This window comes from Brachyhypopomus gauderio, chromosome 4 (genome assembly GCF_052324685.1).
Source record: "Brachyhypopomus gauderio isolate BG-103 chromosome 4, BGAUD_0.2, whole genome shotgun sequence".
Lineage (NCBI taxonomy): Eukaryota > Metazoa > Chordata > Actinopteri > Gymnotiformes > Hypopomidae > Brachyhypopomus > Brachyhypopomus gauderio.
Window position 1 is genome coordinate 22,257,088 of NC_135214.1, and position 18,697 is coordinate 22,275,784.

Sequence of the window (18,697 nt, forward strand, 5' to 3'; positions counted from 1 at the left end):
CCATTATGCAACAATACATTGGTAGATGATGTGTTGTATTCTTTATTTGTATGTTTATGAGTTCAAAACTCCTAAATATCAAGGTACCACTTTTCCATGAACTGTTGATGCACTATTTCATGTTGGATTGTCGGTGTGGTGTTCAGTTAGGCTGGTGTTGTATTGCTCTCGTGTTTTTCGCTTTAGAGGACTCTGAATATCAGTTTACTGTAGGACTAAACAAGGCATTGGCGACAAGCAACGTTGGCGTTCTGCGTTATAGAGCCAAGCAAAGTCTTACCTGCGCGCCCGGTTCTCCAAGGTACGAACGCCATTCAGCTCTTGTAGACGCCGACATTAGTTTGTCTCATTCCGCAAAGAACTCGGGAGGAATGAAAACGGACATGGCTCACCCCCACTGTATGCTAGATAATAGTTTTACAGACGATAATTCCCCAGTAATAACGTTGCCGGTCGTCTCTGGCCTATTTCAGCCCAAAGCCTAACTGATTCTTCTTATTAATCAGATGTTTTTTCAGTCCATTGGGATCACAACTAATTTTTAAAACGATCCACTCAAGGTAAATGACCTTTGTAAAGGATTAGATAATGTTAATATGAATGTATGTCACATTCACAGGTTTTCACAGTCCTACCCTACAAAAAGAAGCGTTTCATTACCTCAGGCTGTTAATAAATAAAAATATAAATAAATAAACAAACAAATAAATGCATTTGTTTCAGACTGACATCTTGTGGTAGTTTCTTGTCTTAAGGATCATCTTCAAAGAGGCTTGTTCCAGACACATCCTTTTAGAATAAATCCTTTTTAAAAAGTAAAGAAAATCAGAATGCATTGTTACTAATCAAGAGTCATTGTGAAATGAAAGTGTAGTTGGAAATAAACACTATTCGCAATTCCTCAACCTGAAAATTCAGACTAAATATGGCATTACAACTGTATTTAATAAAAAATGAACAGTTATTATGTTTATCTCTTTATATAATCTATTTTTGTGAACTGTGGAATAAATATAGATATTTATATCTGTGTCAATTACTGAATTTAAAGAATCCTACTCTGAAATTTCATATCATACTACTGGCTGTCACAAGTATAAAGATTGCATACTCACTTTTATTATAGAGTTTCTCACTTTTCATAGTTTTTTGCTCTTTTAATTGTGCACTATCTATTTAAATCTAGCACCGTTAAAACACTCTGACTCGTAGATTTGTTTAGAAAATACTTAATTTAATTGAGGAATTTATTTTAAACTCTTTGAGGCTCTTATTTAACTGAAAAGTTAATTTTTTATAAATATCCATTTAAGATGAATTACAATCCTGGCATTGCGAACGTGGAACCAGCGTGTGTGTCTAAGTTTTGCCCGGACAGAAATTGAGTCGGGGGTGTTCTCCGAATGTCTTCCGTGCTGGCGCATGCTAGTGTTGAAGATGGAGTCGGTGAATAAAGCGGGACATCTGATGAGTCTGGCGGCTCTGCAGCAGCATGATCCCTACATTAACAAGCTCCTCGACGTTACCGGACAGGTCGCGCTGTACAAGTTCAACTCGAAGGCAAACGAATGGGTGAGTTTCACTGGTTTAGTGATCATCACAGTACTGTTAGCTTCCCCGCTACGTTAGCCAGCTAGCCTAGCCTAGCCTAACCTAGTCTAACCTAACCTAGCCTAGCTTAGCCTAACCTAGTCTAACCTAACCTAGCCTAGCCTAGCCTGCTAGGAACAATAGTGTGGAGGTGAGGATGCTACTTTACCTACAATGTTGTGTGTTTACAACATTGTTTTTTATGTTTCTATGATTTATACGTCTCCCTTAGTCCGGTTTGTTCACTGCTGCGTACACTTAATGTTTGTTTTAGAAGGTGAACATTTCCCAACACTTATTTGTGATTCTCTTTCACAGGAGAAAACTGACATTGAAGGCACATTATTTGTTTACGCCAGGTACTGTCTCAACATGTTTCTTATTATGTGTATAACACTGACTCAACACTCTCAAACCAATGCAGGCGTGTGTCGTATTTGTGTGTGTAGGCATATAATTGCGAGACAACTGAAGCCTGTGTGTGTGTGTGTCCCTGTGTGTGTGTGTGTCCCTGTGTGTGTGTGTGTGTCCCTGTGTGTGTGTGTGTCCCTGTGTGTGTGTGTGTCCCTGTGTGTGTGTGTGTCCCTGTGTGTGTGTGTGTCCCTGTGTGTGTGTGTGTCCCTGTGTGTGTGTGTGTCCCTGTGTGTGTGTGTGTCCCTGTGTGTGTGTGTGTCCCTGTGTGTGTGTGTGTGTCTGTGTGTGTGTGTGTCCCTGTCTGTGTGTGTGTCCCTGTCTGTGTGTGTGTCCCTGTCTGTGTGTGTGTCCCTGTCTGTGTGTGTGTCCCTGTCTGTGTGTGTGTGTTTGCAGGTCAGCATCACCCCATCATGGCTTCACCATTATGAATCGCTTAAGCACGGAGAACTTGGTGGAGCCGATCAATAAGGACTTGGAGTTCCAACTTCAGGATCCCTTCTTGCTTTATCGCAACGCCAGCTGTAAGTCTCCGCCATGTAACCAGTTATATGTACATTCAGGCTTATGAAACCTGCATACCTTTTGTTTAGTGTATGCTTAATGTTTTGGTCCCACTCGTGATTGAATATGTCCCCTTATACGACCGTGTTTTAGAATATTTTACATTTAATGTGAATGTAATATTTTACTTTAGTAATATTTTTAAATTAAAAAGTTACTTCCAAAGATGGATATGATATTGACAATTTTGTAGAATTGTTTTTTATTGGTATATGGATTATTGTGGATTGAATAGGGGTGTGTGTGTGTGTGTGTGTGTGTGTGTGTGCGCACAGACACACTTGTACCTGTTTTGGTTGTATTGATATACGTGTAGTGTTCAATGAACTAGTGTTTTTTTCTCAACAATCAATCTGACATCCGTCAACCTTTGACTGCAACACCCAGTTGTTGAAGCAGTTTGGAGCCAACTAGTAACATTTACATATATTTGCTCCTATTAACATATTTTGTGAGAGATGGCCAGAAGATCATCAGTTACTTTTCCTTTGATTAAGACACGTTTTGCTTTTAAATAGATTAAGGTTCAGACCATGTGCCTGGGAAGGTTTTTTTTCTTTTTTTTTAATGATCAATGAATATGAGATTTAAACTATCAGTGGGCTAAGACGACATAATTAGGTGCACCTGAGCTGAGTTTGCAAGAAGATGCTATTTGTATATTAATGCCAATGTAATGGAAGAATACGGATCCAGTACCCTTGACATACTGCTTTACTAAATTCAGTTTCTTAAGATTTCTTATTTTGAGTTATTTCTGTGCAAATTCTACTTGCTACTGAAATACTGCAGCAGTGGAGTGAATGTAAGGACAGAGTCTACGTTTTATTGGCTGTTCAGAGTCTTAACCCTTGAAAATAAGGACCTCTTATATTTCTTGTTTCCTAATTTATGGAGCTTGGTGGCTCTACCCCAACTCCTGATATAAATTGTTGCCTTCCTGAAACTTTGTCAGTAGCTTTAAATCGCTGAGATTTCAAGCGTGCTGCCTGTCGTCTTTGCGGACCAGAAGCCAAAGCGAATTTCATTACGCTGCAGAGAACTTCATTTTAGATCTTCTTAAGTAACTGAAAACCCTTGACATGTCTTTAGAACGCCCAGATTAGGTTCTTGCTGACCTGCCGTGACCTTGTGTCCTTCAGTGTTATGAAACTGCCGGAGATGGAAATGACTAATTGTCCAGACAGGTCCATTTAGGGCTCTTAAGCAGCTGCTTGGAGGCAAAGGAGCCATGCTGCTGTATACAGAATCTAGATTGTGCCACGCTGTGGTCCATACCTGTAGTTTCCCTGAATGGTTCAGGTCGGTCTTCATATTTCAGGCCTTTGGATTCCATGTGGCTGACGGTTAGTTCAGTTTTCCCTTGAAACCTTCCTTGAGTATTTTAGGATGAAGCTCCCCATTTGGTCGCTTTGCAAGTCCTCACGTCAGCTAAACGTAGCACGACTGGTAAACGATACACGTAGTGCTAAAACGCTCATTTGTCGATCATGCGTCCTACAAGGAACACGCGTAATCTAGCTTGTGTAGGTTAAAATGCCAAAGCGGTATGTCTGGTCACTGTAGGAACCACTGTAACGGGCCTGCGCAGAACTATCCTGACAGAGCGTCTTTGGACTTGTTTTAGACTCTCTCTAAATTGTAATTGCAGACATTTACAGAATAATAAATTTACGTAGCACCACCATGAATTCTGTAAATATTTACGGCGTACAAAGAAACGACAGCTTGAATAATGTGAAGGTCTAGGAAGGTCTCCGGTTTGTGCTGTGGGCCCTTCTCCTCCGTCCAGCTGAACTGGCTCGTCCCTGCTGTCCCTGCGCGGCCGCTTGGTCCCGAGTGTCGTCCTGCGGAGATCTGCCTGCACAATGGAGCTCCTGACCGCGTCTGTGTGGAGAGGGTTCTGAGACGCTACGGGACGTGGCTGTGATGCCCACCTGTGGACGAAGGCCTTAAGGAGCACGTCCGTCGTAGATGCGGTCTGCGTCCGTGCCGACTGTCGGTGGAGGAGGAAGGTGGAGACGCTGAGGTGGTACAAGTTCATGAGGTCGTGAGGAACTCTCCGTCCTGGAGCTTGGGAGGACAGACGGAACGTGGTGGCCCTGCGTGATGTGTGGCATGACTTCTGGACGTGAGGAGAGAGGAGGTGCAGGAAGATGCGATGTGGTGCAGGAAGGCGACGAGGAGAACTGGTCCTGTAGGCTGTGGCCTGTGAGAACTTGCAGGAGCCGTCAGCGTGGCAGGAGACTGCTCCTCTCTCATCTTCTCTTCTGACCTGAGTTGAGAGGTGGAGGGATTTATTTAGGAGGGGTCACCAGTGCAAACCTCAGCCTTCATATACGTGAGCACGTCTTTAAGAGTGAATGTTTTCACCGCAATGTGGTGATGATTAAGGCATATAAAACGATGCCTGATAGCTTTGACATCCAGTCCTCTCTCTCTCTCTCTCTCTCTCTCTCTCTCTCTCTCTCTCTCTCTCTCTCTCTCTCCCTCCCCCCTCCATCTCTCCCTCTCTCCAGTGGGCATCTACAGTATCTGGTTCTATGACAAGGCCGACTGCCAGCGTATAGCACAGCTGATGGTCCAGTAAGTATCACGTGGCCCTGTTGTAAATCCCACTGTATTACACACAACATAAACCTTTACTAGGTGGAATGTAATGTGCGCTGATGGGTAAAAGCAATCCGTCCTCGGGTGGTCGGTCGCCGAGGAACCCACGCAGGAGCCTAGCAACAGGTTGAGCTTGTTGCCATGGATGCTTGTTACCATAGCGACCAGGTTCACTCATCTGGGCCATCTGGGTGTACTGAGGCACCTGTGCTGTTAATGTTACGCTTGAATAAATAGCTGGCTGTAATGTGTGTGTTTGTGTGTGTATGTATGTGTGTACACATTTTATATATATTTTATATATAATATAAAATAAATCTGGAGAAGATTTGTGGTGAATAACTGCAGTGTACTTGGGTAAGATATGTAGAGATATTAAACATTGTAGTAAAGTACACAGAGTTTCCAGAGAAACAGGGCGCTAGGACAGAAGTCCTTCATCTGCCTCGCAAGCACTCTGTGCAAGTGTGAAGAACTTTGCTTGCACAGCTGATGAAGGACTTCTGTCTCTCTGAAACGTCCTGTTTCTCTGGAAACTCTGTACTTTACCAGTGTGTGTGTGTGTGTGTGTGTGTGTGTGTGTGTGTGTGTGTGTGTGTGTGTGTTCAGCTATAATCCATCATTTCAAATAACCAGTGTTTTGGCAGCATACAAATGTACCACTTAGAAGGAACCAAGGCTAACAAACTTAGCAGCACGTTTGCTTATTATCCTATGTTAGCAAACTCTACACCTGATCCTAGACCAGTCTTCAAACTCTACACCTGATCCTAGACCAGTCTTCCAACTCTACACCTGATACTAGACCAGTCTTCTGTCCTACCAGTGTTCCATTGCAGACTTCAAATTTTGAGACAATTCATTCATTTCTGGTATAAAACAGAATCGTCCTGTACAAGTGTGTTACAATACACTACTGCCCTCTAGTGGTCTAATTTTGCTGCATTCAAAACGTCACACTGCTTAAAATGGTGTAGTTGCTTAGTTGTTCATCTCCACATAAATGGGTCTATAGTTCTAGATTCCCCAGGAGAACGTCCACCTCATCAGGAGCATGCCCAGGCGTTGTAGGGAGGTCATACAGGCACATGGAGGCCACACACACTACTGAGCCTCATTTTGACTTGAGGAATTTCCACTGAGGTTAAATCAGCCTGTTTATTTTCCACTTTGATTTTGAGTGGAATATTTTGGAATTGAGATCTAGGATGTTATTTTAGTGTTTATTTTATTGAGCAGAATATGTACTGGCAATCCTATTAAATACAGCATTAACATCATAGGAAACCGCTATGTCAAGTTACGTTTGCCCATTTATATTCCCACATGTAAGCGTAAATGGTTACGGTGCATTATGGGTAACAATATAGTGAACTGAGTTGTCACTGAAAATTCAACACCACAAAATGGCCGATACTAAATAGAACCACCCTAAACAGTAAGTGGGGTGCAAATTCAGGCTGTGCTGCCTGTTTTAAAGACCCCGCGTGTGTTTTATGTCTGTTTCAGGATCGTGAAGCAGGAGGCACTGAGCGCTCAGCAGGTTTCCCCAAATCGAGGCAGAGCAAATGGCTGCATTGAGACCAAACCAATGGATATCCTGGAGCTGCTTAGCAAGGCCAAGGAAGAATACCACAGGGTAGGCCAGCGATTGCTCTGGTCTGATTTGCAGCCTTTTCCCTTTTTAATAATCAAATCCAGAAGGGTTGAATTTAAAGGTGTGCACATACGCAGAAAACAGATTAGACTTTAATCCAGATTAGTCTTTAATCCAGATTAGTCTTTAATCCAGATTAGTCTTTAATCCAGATTAGACTTCAATCCAGATTAGACTTCAATCCAGATTAGACTTTAATCCAGATTAGACTTTAATCCAGATTAGTCTTTAATCCAGATTAGTCTTTAATCCAGGATGGATCCAATAAAAGTGACCCCCAGGTTTCTGTGACTCTGCCTGATCCTGTGTGTTTCTTCCTTTCAAATTTTAAACAGCCACTCAGCTAATTGTGCACATTTAATAAGTGTGTGTGTGTGTGTGTGTGTGTGTGTGTGTGTGTGTGTGTGTATATAGAGTCAGTCCACTGAGATAGAGATGCAGATAAACTCTGATGCGTCTCGGCCTCCAGAGCCTGTTAAAGCGGAGAGCTCAAAGTCCACGGTGATCTCTTCTCCACATGAGAAGGTACTGATGCTTCACTTGAATCGTCTGCCTTTAGCATATGGTTTTGTCCAGAGTGACTTACAGAAGTGTCTCCACTGATGTAACCCTTACACTACTACATTACGTTGAAGTCAGTCAGATACAACAAGAATGTCAGTTGTAATACCTAAAAAAAAAGAGTACCAGTTGTTCTTTGTATCCACAGGCCCCCCATGGTGTCAAAAAACAGATCACTGTAGAAGAGCTGTTTGGTAGCTCCTTACCCAAAGACCCACTCCCTACAGCCGTCGCCGCCCACAACTCGACTGACCCCGCCCCAGGGGAGGGCTTCCTCCACGGGCTAACCTACGTCCCGCCTCCCCTCCCCCTGGAGCCGCTCCTCACCCCTCGGCTCACGGTCGACCCCGGGGGCCCCGGCCTGGTGCCCATCCTGACAGCCGGAGGCCCCAGGGACCCGCTGCACGCCGCGCCCCCCCGGCCGAGCGTGTCCGATGGAGTCCCCGTCCCCCAGGCGCCGCCCCGGTACGTGAAGCCACTGAAGGCAGACGGGCACGGTGTGGCCAAGCCGGCCGCCATGCCGGGGTTCATCCCCAGCTCGCTGTTCACTCCACAGAACTTCCGGGAGACCACAGTCAAAGCAGCGTTCACCAGCCACACCACGGCAGGCACACAGGTACGCTCGGACGGCCCACTCGGACGGCCCGCGGGATTCTGTGGCCTCTTGGGGGCTTACAGTGGCATTACTCACTCTCTCTCTCTCTCTCTCTCTCTCTCTCTCTCTCTCTCAGAATAAAGATGCAGACGCTTTCGCTCAGCCACAGCCCCTTGTCAAAGCGATTCCAGTGAGTACAAACATTGATGGGGACAGTCTGAACCCAGTTGGTCTACACCTACAGAGCAGATTGATGTACATAACCTACACCACTCCAGACACTATAATACGCCTCGGTTTGCTGTCATCTTTCTGAATTATTTACTTACTTGCTGGGAGTATTTATCACAGTAATTATATTCCATAGAAAAAAGGTTTTGCTGTGGATTGGCATATATGAGCTGATTAAATAAATCAATCAAAACTTCTAGAAGCATGTTCACCAGTGACCAATTACACCGGTGAATAGAAACCCTATTATAGCATTGTACCACATTAATATACGGTAAGGTATAATATAAACCCTTGAATACATGTAAATCCCAGTAATAATGCTATAAATCTACAGGTTAGGCACCTGATTGTCACCCACTGTTCTGTCTTGCTCCTGGGGAAATGGCCCTGGTATCCACTGGTTCTGACCCATGTTGTCATTGGCTAGGGGAGACAGCATAGGTTCCCCTCTGCTTGGGAGTGATCTCAGCCAACATGGGCTCATAACTCTGGTTTTTACTTCTGAAGTACAATTTTGATTCTGCACGTTGGTGATGTAGTCAAGTATGGTCAAATCTGATTTACATTATCAGAGTTGGGAGATTTGCTTTTAAAATGCATTTCACTACTGATTAGGGTACCTGCTCTGAAACGTGATTTAAACGTAATTAAAATGACTAATGTGTATTTTAAATATTTGGGATCTCCAACATGGTCCAAGAGAATGTTTAAGTAATCCAAAGATTTTGAAGCACAATCAACAACGTAATATGTTAGCAGCTACGGATAATGCCAAGTCTTCAAAGTTCCTTTCCCCACGCTGCACGCAGGTCCATAGACCTTCTTAGCCGCTCCATTTCATTGACTTTGAACCCTTAGTCCTGCTCTTGTGAATACGTTTACATTTGTAATGATTAATGTTAATTTAGAATGTACTTGTCTTGGCTAAGCCAATGAAGGCGGGGCTAGTGGTGCCGGGGGAGGAGCCTTCGTTGCTGCTATCTCCCAGCGTGTTCCAGCAGTCCAGTACGAAAGCAGCAGAGCTGGCGCGAGGCCCCGCCCCCCCGCCCTCGCCCGCGCCCGCAGAGCTGCCGTCTGCAGCGTACAACAAGACCCAGCTGCAGGACGTTCTGATACATCTGATAAAGGTACCGCCTCGCGCATGCAAACTCAAAACCACGAATCAAAGCTCGAATTCGGGCGTTACTCAAATGACTCTTCCCGAGAGTTGCAGTTAGCTGTTATGTTGCTCATATTGGTGTCCCACCGCCGTCGATCCCGTGCAAACGCGAGTTTCGCTCCGGTTTGCTCTTCCAGCACGACGCCCACTTCCTGAGTGCGATCCACGAGGCCTACGTGCAGACGCTCTCCAAAGACCTGAACAACATGAAGCTCTAGCCAGCGGCCCCGCGCTCCTGGACCCAGCCGGCGCCGGTGTGCTTGGATCTGGGAGGCAGCTGGCAGAACCCGCAGTATTATTGGATGAACCGCACCGGACTGTCTTAAAGGCACTGGCAACTTTCAGCGCTGCTCTAAAGGGACGCGGGCCATTGGACGGCCGACGCGAAACCACGGCGACGCCTTCACTCGCCCCGCCTCTGAGTCTCAGTGGTTGGTTGCGTCACGGCGATATGCAGATTACACTTCTGCGAGTCTGAGACGTGGGGGAACATTCTTGCTTCTGTTTTCTTTTGTCTTCCTCTCATTTGTTCTTTTTATCTTCTTATCTGGTCTTTTGGAGCCCCTCCCACATCTGTCCTTTCTTCTATGCTCAGTTTTGTCTCAGTTCGGTTAAGAGGAAGATGCACGTTTACGTAGTCGTGCAGGGGCCCTGGTCTCTGACGTGGGTATAAAGGTGTTTCTGTCCTGATGGATTACGATACAGTAATAGATTCACACTAAGCTCTGAGGTCTGCAGTATTTATTACTGCAATAAGCTTTATATGCACTGGACAATACAAGTACATCTATTTTTTTGTTTCAATTTTCCATTCGTCTGATCATTTAGGCATTCTGGTTAGCGTTGAATACCTTCTGCAACCTTACGTATGCCAATCATCGATTATTAGGAATTTCAGCGGTGTAAGATTGGTTTTGAGCTTCGTCTAGTACAAGCTTGTCTACAGAACAGAGATGAATTTTAAAGCACATTTACACAACGCGTTTGATTGTGCGTCATGAGTTTGCATCATTTTAATGTTTTCCCAAATGCCAAGCGGCTCGTCGAAGGTAAACGTACCTGTGGTCACGCCCCTTCCTGGTGTAGCACTGTGGTCAAGTGCAGCGTTCAATGCCTCCACTCAACATCGTCTGTTGTGGTTGGCTTCACTAAATTAGTTTTTATGTTGTGTCTGGGGGAGCGGAGCAAATAAAGGCAATACTTTTTTTCCTGTGAATTGATACGGGTTTTTGTTTTGTCTTTTTCTCCTTTTTTTTTATCATCCTTATTTTTAATTTTGCACAGAAATACCAGTTGAACGGAGGTGCATAGGAATGCTGCATTAACTGATGTGTGTAATATACTCCACTAAACAAGGCCACTAAAGAAACAGGAGAACTCGTCACACTACAGCTGTGTGGAAGCTTCTAGATGTCACCATCACAGCTGTTTCCTCCTCGCGTTTCTCTTGTTCAAAACATTTGCGAGAACTAAAGTGATGTGAAATGCGATGATCTAGTGGTCAGTAGTTTGATCTAGTGGTCAGTAGTTTGATGATCTAGTGGTCAGTAGTTTGGTTTTTGCTTGTGTTGGCGCTCCGAACGCATGTTTTGCCCCTTGTGATGTTTTTCTTTTTGCTTTCTTTCTTTTGGGGCAGTTTATGAAGCAATTCTCTTGGAACACCTTATCAAATATGTGCTAAATATATCAGGATATGCAGTTTGGAATGGAAGGATGGCGTTGTCCATTTTCAAGATCACCAGAACTGGACCGATGACCTAACTTGATGCTAAATAAAACTTGGTATATCAGACCTTTTTGAGCAACTTCATTTAAAGTTTCATGGATGCTTTGAACATGTGTTTACAGTAATAATAATGTTATAAATGGTAGGTGAGGGAGATGAAAATGTATCTGTCTCCAAAGCATGACGTTCCTACTCCTGTTCCAGTTCAACATCCACATTATTGTGATTGGATAGAAATGCATTGTACTATCTCTATTAAATTAGTACCGTTTTATTTACTAGTAATAAACACCACATGGAAAATTGACAAAGAACAGAATAGTTCTAACAACTATTCACTATAATATTTCTTACAACTTTCTGCACAAGTATCAGATTTTCAGATCTCCTTAGGATAACCACACCTCTTCCTCGGGCCCGTAAACCAGAGTCTCCCTGTGGTAGTGATGAGTCTTCTGTTGATCAAGATCCCTCTCCAGATGTACATACTCCTACATTTCCTTGCTCCACTGAAGCAAGCCAGAGTTCTGGACGTAATTGGCTGAAGAGAAAAACTTCCACCAATGAATTTCTAAATGACTTGAGTTCCTGGCTGAGTCTCCCTTGGACATTAGTGCTGTCCAGAGGTCAGAGGTCAGTGCTGTCCAGAGGTCAGGCTCATTGTGAGGCCTAAACCATCCATAAATGGCTCCCATACTCAACTTCCCTGTCCAACACAATATCCTCCAGTAGGCCAAAACAACAGATGTAGTGTTGGAATAGGGCCTCACAAGTCTGATAATCTGTTGGGAGTACTGTGAGAGAGATCAGATAGTATACTATGGAGAACCAATTACCACCACCAATACAGTTGTGTTGCTTTCAGATTCTGGGTGGTGGCAGGTTGTCTGTTCAGAGGTACAGCTCAGCGGACAGATGGGGTGTCGGTCTTCCCATTTATGGAGCCAGAAATTGTAAACAACGAGCCCACCTGGCATGGCGAGAGTAAGGCGAGCATCTTGGGCTCTCTGGCACTGAAAGGACAGGCCCCGCCTCCACCTCCATAATGAAAGGACAGGCCCCGCCTCCAGCCTCCACCTCCACAATGAAAGGACAGGCCCCGCCTCCACCTTCACAATGAAAGGACAGGCCCCGCCTCCAGCCTCCACCTCCACAATGAAAGGACAGGCCCCGCCTCCACCTCCACAATGAAAGGACAGGCCCCGCCTCCAGCCTCCACAATGAAAGGACAGGCCCCGCCTCCAGCCTCCGAGGCCTCCACCTCCACAATGAAAGGCAATGTCAGGTCAGACTGGTGCAGCATTGGACAGAACACCTGTGCTTAAGGCAGGCGAACATGTTTTTCTGCAGCAGGTGAGCGGATGAATCAGCATGGCACACCACCGGGGGCGGAGACGAGAGACGCGAGGGACAGCCGAGCAGGTGACGCAAGCCAGGTGTCAGTACTCGGGACAGGCCAGGTGTCGGGAGGGTGGAGAGACTGTTTGGCTGGCTGACTAGCAATTTTACTTTATATTGCATTACATTTCACTGTGTTCTTATGTGCCTTGTCCTTAACAATTAATGAATGCCTCATAAGCTGGCAGGAGAAAAAATTCCAAACGCTTAAGTCTAAACCCTCAGTTCATGGTTGGAAGCTTAATATCTCAATATATCCTCAACATAACTAAAAACGATCATCCTTTAGTCTGCATTGCAGCTCCATGATGGTCAGTGTAAGGAATCCCGAAATGAATTCCAAAAAGCTTGACTGATATTGCAACATGATTTTACATTGTGTCTTGACAGTATGCAATATCTTATACTGTTAGTGTTTCCTGAAAACATCTAAGACTGTATTATGCCAATCTGAGTGTTCCAACAACTATATAAAAATAAAAACTTGACACAACAAACCACTGCTGACATCTAAAGAGTGTTGTGGAAATGGAGTTCTTATTCCAAAACATACCACAGAAATATTTCCCAAGTAGGTAATTCAACAAATAGGCACAAACCCACACATGAATATAACCAGGAGAGCAGAGCTTATGTGGTCTTGACTTGAAACTCTGTTACAAACAATAGATGTTTCAATGTGCACCAACAGAGGAGTCCTTGTGTAAAAGGAGAGTAGATGATGCATAAATGCTTATGGTTAGATAAGCTTCAGACCGGCATAGCCCACTCAAAAATGCTTGTGCTAGCTTAGTCAAACCATTTCACATTTCACACTTCTGTTCACATTGTATAGATGAATGAAGTGAAAGTGCGGACCCATGTTACTCATATGCTTAGATGCAGAGATGAGTCCTTATCCATTCTCATTATTCTCACCTTCATTTGTCTCCTAACCCTCAGACAGCAGAGGACCACCAGAGTCCACCTGCTTCGTGATTGCATGCAGTTACAGTACTTGAATTTACACCTGGTCACATCAGTTAGGTTCCACATTTCGATGTTGTCGGCACTGACCAACCCGAAGCTCTCACTGGCATGATTTCTGTGTTTCACTTATAATCATAAATCACCGGATTATTAAAAATATTCTGTCTCCATTCTGTTTCCCCCTTGTCATTCCACTAACCCTTAGCTTCGGTTGTCGCTACAGTTAACGTTAAACCATCCACCGAAACACTTATGATCTGATATGGCTCAAAGCATAGACAGTGGCTGCATGTTGATACAGTGGGTGTAGACGTTTAACTTTAGCTATAACTCATTTGGTCAGAATACAACAGCTTACTGCAAATAACTAAAGAATTTCTCATAGAACTTGGGGCCAAATCCAGATGTATAGCCATGGCAAACTCCTAATTAACGTTTCTGTGAATATGAATACAACACTGAATCTGGTTTTATGACTTTAAATGGTGCATGGCATTCGCAGAGACATCCCAGAGCAGCTTAGACTATACGCCGCTGAGTACTGCGGACTTGTGTACTACAACGTGTACCTTATTGGTAAAGACCACATGTCTGAAGGGCTAATTCTGCTGGTTTAAGAAGGCTATAGCTACAACTTTTGATCTTCGTTAGCCGTATTCTGCATTAAAATAAATAATGCCTCCAACCCACAGGTGTCAAACTCAAGGCCCGCAAGAGCTCAAAAAGCCTAAAATAAGTCAAATACATGCAGTGACCAAAAATACATATCCCACAATTATGTTACCCGTGAAGTGACGGCATCTCAAGACTGAGCGCAACAGAATGTGTTCACAAACAATTGCGGCAGTAAAAGCTACCTTTGTTGTGGCTGAATAAATCGCAGCGCTTCAAAGTCTATTTCAGAGGGGTTTTTGAAGCACAATTATTATTTTCGGTTATTTGATATTTCAAATTTTGAACAAAGTAAATATGATATATTTGATGTTATTTGTCTTTATTCACTTGGGTAGTTTGATCATTGATTGATAGAGTAATGTGGGTTTCATAACCTAACAAATTTGAAGGATTTGTTATAATAACAGAGCAACAAGCAAATATTTTTTTTTACATCTATGCAAATATATATAAAAATTCAGAGTTATTTAACATTAAGGAGTAGGTACATTTATAAGTTACATATGGCCCTCCGTGGGCAACAATTATGCTGATGTGGCCCATGGTGAAAATGAGTTTGACACCCCTGCTGTAACCGGACATGCAAGGCAAGAGCCTGAACGATAAAGCCATGTCCGCCTCCGAGCACGTGGCTGTTTATAAATGCACCATAACAAACATGAGCACTTATCTTTAACATTTATCATTATTTAACATTTGTCTTGCTTCCGGTATCACGTTGGCATCAGTGTTAACCATGGAAACGGGTAGAGTTGAATCCCCCATACACATTTAATACTCTTGAAGACATGCGGCCTCGTGATGACGTTGCCACTTAAATGCCAAGTGACAAATAAGTATGTTTATTGAAGTATGTTTATTAAAATACATTTATTGAAGTACGTTTATTAAAGTACGTTCTTTAAAGTACGTTTATTGAAGTACGCTCTTTAAAACACGTTTATTAACGCATAATTATTAAAGTATGTTTATTAAAGTACATTTATTAAAGTACATTTAATAAAGCACGTTTATTAAAGTACATTTTTTAACATACATTTAATAAAGTACGTTTTAACATACGTCTATTGAAACACGTTTATTGAAGCATGTTTAATAAAGTACGTTTAACCAGTTACAGAATATTGTTTGTATATAAACAAAAACAGATTTCCAAACAACTTTATTGACCTGAACTTAGTGAGTATAACAATAACAAAACATTGATGACCAGTAGGCCCGCTCTACCTGAATAACATGGAGTTTATGAAAAATACATATTACATTCTATATAAAACTGGGAACTGTAAAAACAGCAATGCCATAGCCTGTAGATGTCGTTTTATTTGTCGTATTTTTTCCCGACATCATCATCCCACATGGTTTACACACCGTCTTGTTTTTCTCAAAGTCAAAGGAGAAATGTGTCCATATTTCGCCTCTTATCTTTTTCCTTGCTGACATTGTCGAGTTAACCCTCGAGTTGAATTTCACGAGTGACCACAGTTCACAGGCTGGTTTGGTCTTCCCGGGTCTTCAAACGCGGACAGCAACTGTTCCACTGAAACCGGCTGGGAACAGTAACAGTACTGGGGACAGTAACAGTACTGGGGACAGTAACAGTACTGGGAACAGTAACAGGGAACAGCACCAACTTTTAATTGTGAGCTTCCTACTATGTAGTCTGCAGCAGTGAAATGCTGGCTACACACAAAGATGCTCCGTATCACAGTTTTCCCCTTCTTCTCTCCTAATTGCACAAACCCATTTTCTTTTCTGCTCGTTGTCAGCCGGAAAACCATGGAAACTGAGATACGGCTGTTTTTGCTTCGATATCGAACACCCTGGTGCACTGCAAAAGCTCTTGTTATTGGACTCTGCCATTGTTTAATGTGTAACAGAAGTAACTTTACCCTGCAACGAGAGCTTCCGGAAGAAAAAATGCGGAAGTGTGAAAAGGGCCTATGTGAAGACGTTAGTACTGATTGGACGGTTACCCGGTTTGTCCCGCCCCTCCATGTATGTTCAAGTAGTTACGGTTGGATCTCTTCTTAATTTATCCCTACCTTTCACTAAACTAAATCAGGTCTGATTGGACGTCGTCGCTGTCCAATATTTTCTTCTTGTTTTTATTAGTTGACAAAAATGTCTTAATTTCGTCGTTTTATCCCTTCTTATAACTTTTTATAGTCATCGTCTCGTTTTCGACACGAAATTAAGTTATTGAAGCACATTTAATAAAGTACGTTTATTAAAGTACATTTATTAATAAACTATGTTTATTCAATTAGGTTTATTAAAGTATGTTCTTTAAAATTTATTGAAGTACATTTATGAAAGTACATTTTTAAAAATGTTTATTATACATTATTAAATACGCTTATTATTCATTTATTATACATTTATTGAAGCACGTTTATTGAAGTATGTTTATTGAAGTACGCTTATTGAACTTATTTTGAAAGTACAAAGTCGGTGACAAGACAGTCCACGAGATTTAAAGACTATAAAAATTAAAATTGTATAGGCTACTACAAATAATTTTTTATTTGGGAACCTGTTCACACTGCAGCCTTATGGTATATACAGGAAGAGGAAATTAGAAATATGGAGGTAGAGATGCTTTTAGTACTCAATAAAAAGAAATGTTTTAAGAGTTTAAGAGTGCATCTTTGTGTTTTCCCCACTACTGGAAACACAAGGCACTACTACTTCACCTCAATCTGGACTGTGCATGGCTACTTAAGTACAGAGATGGCTTGTAAATCTGTATAAGCTTTATAACTGATCAGAAAAAGACAAGTAATATGCTATTCACTTATTTGTTCATTGATTTCTCACCTGCACTCATGGGTATCTGGAGTTCATCTTAAAGATGAAGCTCACCAGAACGCACTCAGCTCTTGGTCCGATCAGGACCCGGTTTGAGAATTACAGCTGTAAGGACAAGTCATGTTAGCCCATCAGTACACAACCGGCGTAAAGTAATACATTGCAACACTACGTGTTCTGCTCCACTATGTGTTGGGCATGACAGCCGGCGACCATGTGGCCTACCCAACACTCATTCTTAATGGACGGCACCTGAGTCTGTTTCCCAATGCCTAGTTAGCATTCTTTCCTGACCCTTCGCTAGACTTTGTTACGCAATGTGCTGGCAACGTTTGCCAGACTACTTAGGCTTCGGTGAAGAGCCCGGAGATTAAATAAATAAATAAACATCTCATGAACATTAATACAATACTAACGCACACAACACCAACAGCTCACTGAAAATATAGCAGGTGTCACTTAAGAAGCTACTAAAAGAAGAAACATGCTACAGTACTGGCGTGTCCTGGACGTTTTCGCATCAATGTTCCGCCGGCCCAGAAGTGCCTGCGAAGTCAAATGTCAATCAGGAGCTTGGGCAAGCGCTTTGCCTGTGCTCAGAAAAACACTGAATTCAACACAAACCATAAACTATGCACTGCATCACTGAACACTAGACCATTGTATATCCAAACTACCTCCAGTTTCTACAAAGCACTAAAACTAGAATTAAGCAAATAAAACAAATCAAAGCGTTGGTTTTCCTCACTGAATACTGATTAATAAGTTTAATATTGATGTGTGTATTGTAGATTTTCTATTTTAATCAGATATTGACACCTGCATCAATATAGTTCATATACATCTACAAAGTAAATAAAGATTCTGACTCCTTACTGAAATTGAATGCAACTAATTTGCGGACCTGAAGGTGAAACTAATTAACTGATTTAAACAAATAGAGGAAAATATTAAACTAGGTACTACACCCTACTGATCTCAGAGGTCTCACACTCATCATAAGACCACCTTCTGAAAGATACTCAGTTCAGTTACTGATAGTAGCCTACTACAAGATGTGAATGTTCCCAAAGATCATAAAGAGCACAAGAGGCTGGGCTGATCCTTCACAAGTGCCATGCAGTCTAACCAGGTGTGAGTGTAAACCCTATGGGCTTAAGCACATGCAGTCAGAAAAGACCGTTGGGTAACTTAAATCCTTCATTAGAAGTCCTATTACTATAATCAGAATCAGGGATTCAAAGCTTGGGATTTTATAAACAAATGAAGTGAGAAGGGTGAAGGAAATGCATAGAAAATGTTTCTGTGCCATGTACAGACGTTTAGAAAATAACTTTTTCAGATCACTTGCAGAAACGGCCTATGGTCTTCGGAACAGGCTGGTTTCTCCCAGTAGCGTTCATAGTTGACGATGGCTTTGGTACCGTTGTCACAGATTAACCCAATCCAGAAAGGGTCATGCTAGCACTGTAGGAGACCACGTGAACAGGTTTGATTTCACCTCATCGGTAGCTACATAAGCAATTCTGGGGGAAAACTCATTAAAGAGCAGGTTGTTTACTGACAGTGCTCTGTAGCACAACCTACACCTCTGAAGCCATTAGCTATTAGTGGACACAGAATGAGTGGGCAGTAAATTCAGCAGAAATAAAATTCTGTTGTGATGAACTGCTTTGTGCAACAAGGGATACTTTAAATAATAAGTTTCGGATTATAAAGTGCAACACCACAATCAAG

General features: G+C 42.6%; 1 protein-coding gene across 2 annotated transcripts; it reads left to right on the forward strand.

Moving 5' to 3' along the window:
• Positions 1-1,341: 1,341 nt before the first annotated feature.
• Positions 1,342-11,174, forward strand: dcp1a (decapping mRNA 1A). 2 transcript variants are annotated; one of them, XM_077003049.1, is made up of 10 exons: positions 1,343-1,572; positions 1,909-1,949; positions 2,398-2,525; positions 5,085-5,151; positions 6,685-6,814; positions 7,247-7,357; positions 7,542-8,009; positions 8,125-8,178; positions 9,152-9,349; positions 9,519-11,174. In XM_077003049.1, the coding sequence occupies exons 1-10, from the start codon at positions 1,423-1,425 to the stop codon at positions 9,597-9,599; spliced, it is 1,428 nt and encodes a 475-aa protein (XP_076859164.1). In that variant the 5' UTR covers positions 1,343-1,422; the 3' UTR covers positions 9,600-11,174. The 2 variants fall into 2 exon arrangements, with proteins under 2 accessions (XP_076859165.1, XP_076859164.1); XM_077003050.1 differs by lacking the exon at positions 8,125-8,178 and having other exon boundaries at positions 1,342-1,572.
• The last annotated feature ends 7,523 nt before the right edge of the window (positions 11,175-18,697 follow it).

What these genes read in the sequence shown, in the direction of transcription:
- dcp1a (XM_077003049.1), top strand. Translation starts at nt 1,423, where the DNA reads ATGCTAGTGTTGAAGATGGAGTCGGTGAATAAAGCGGGACATCTGATG. An exon ending in GCTTTATCGCAACGCCAGCT is followed by an intron (nt 2,526 to 5,084) that starts GTAAGTCTCCGC and finishes CCCTCTCTCCAG; the next exon opens with TGGGCATCTACAGTATCTGG. An exon ending in TTCTGATACATCTGATAAAG is followed by an intron (nt 9,350 to 9,518) that starts GTACCGCCTCGC and finishes TTGCTCTTCCAG; the next exon opens with CACGACGCCCACTTCCTGAG.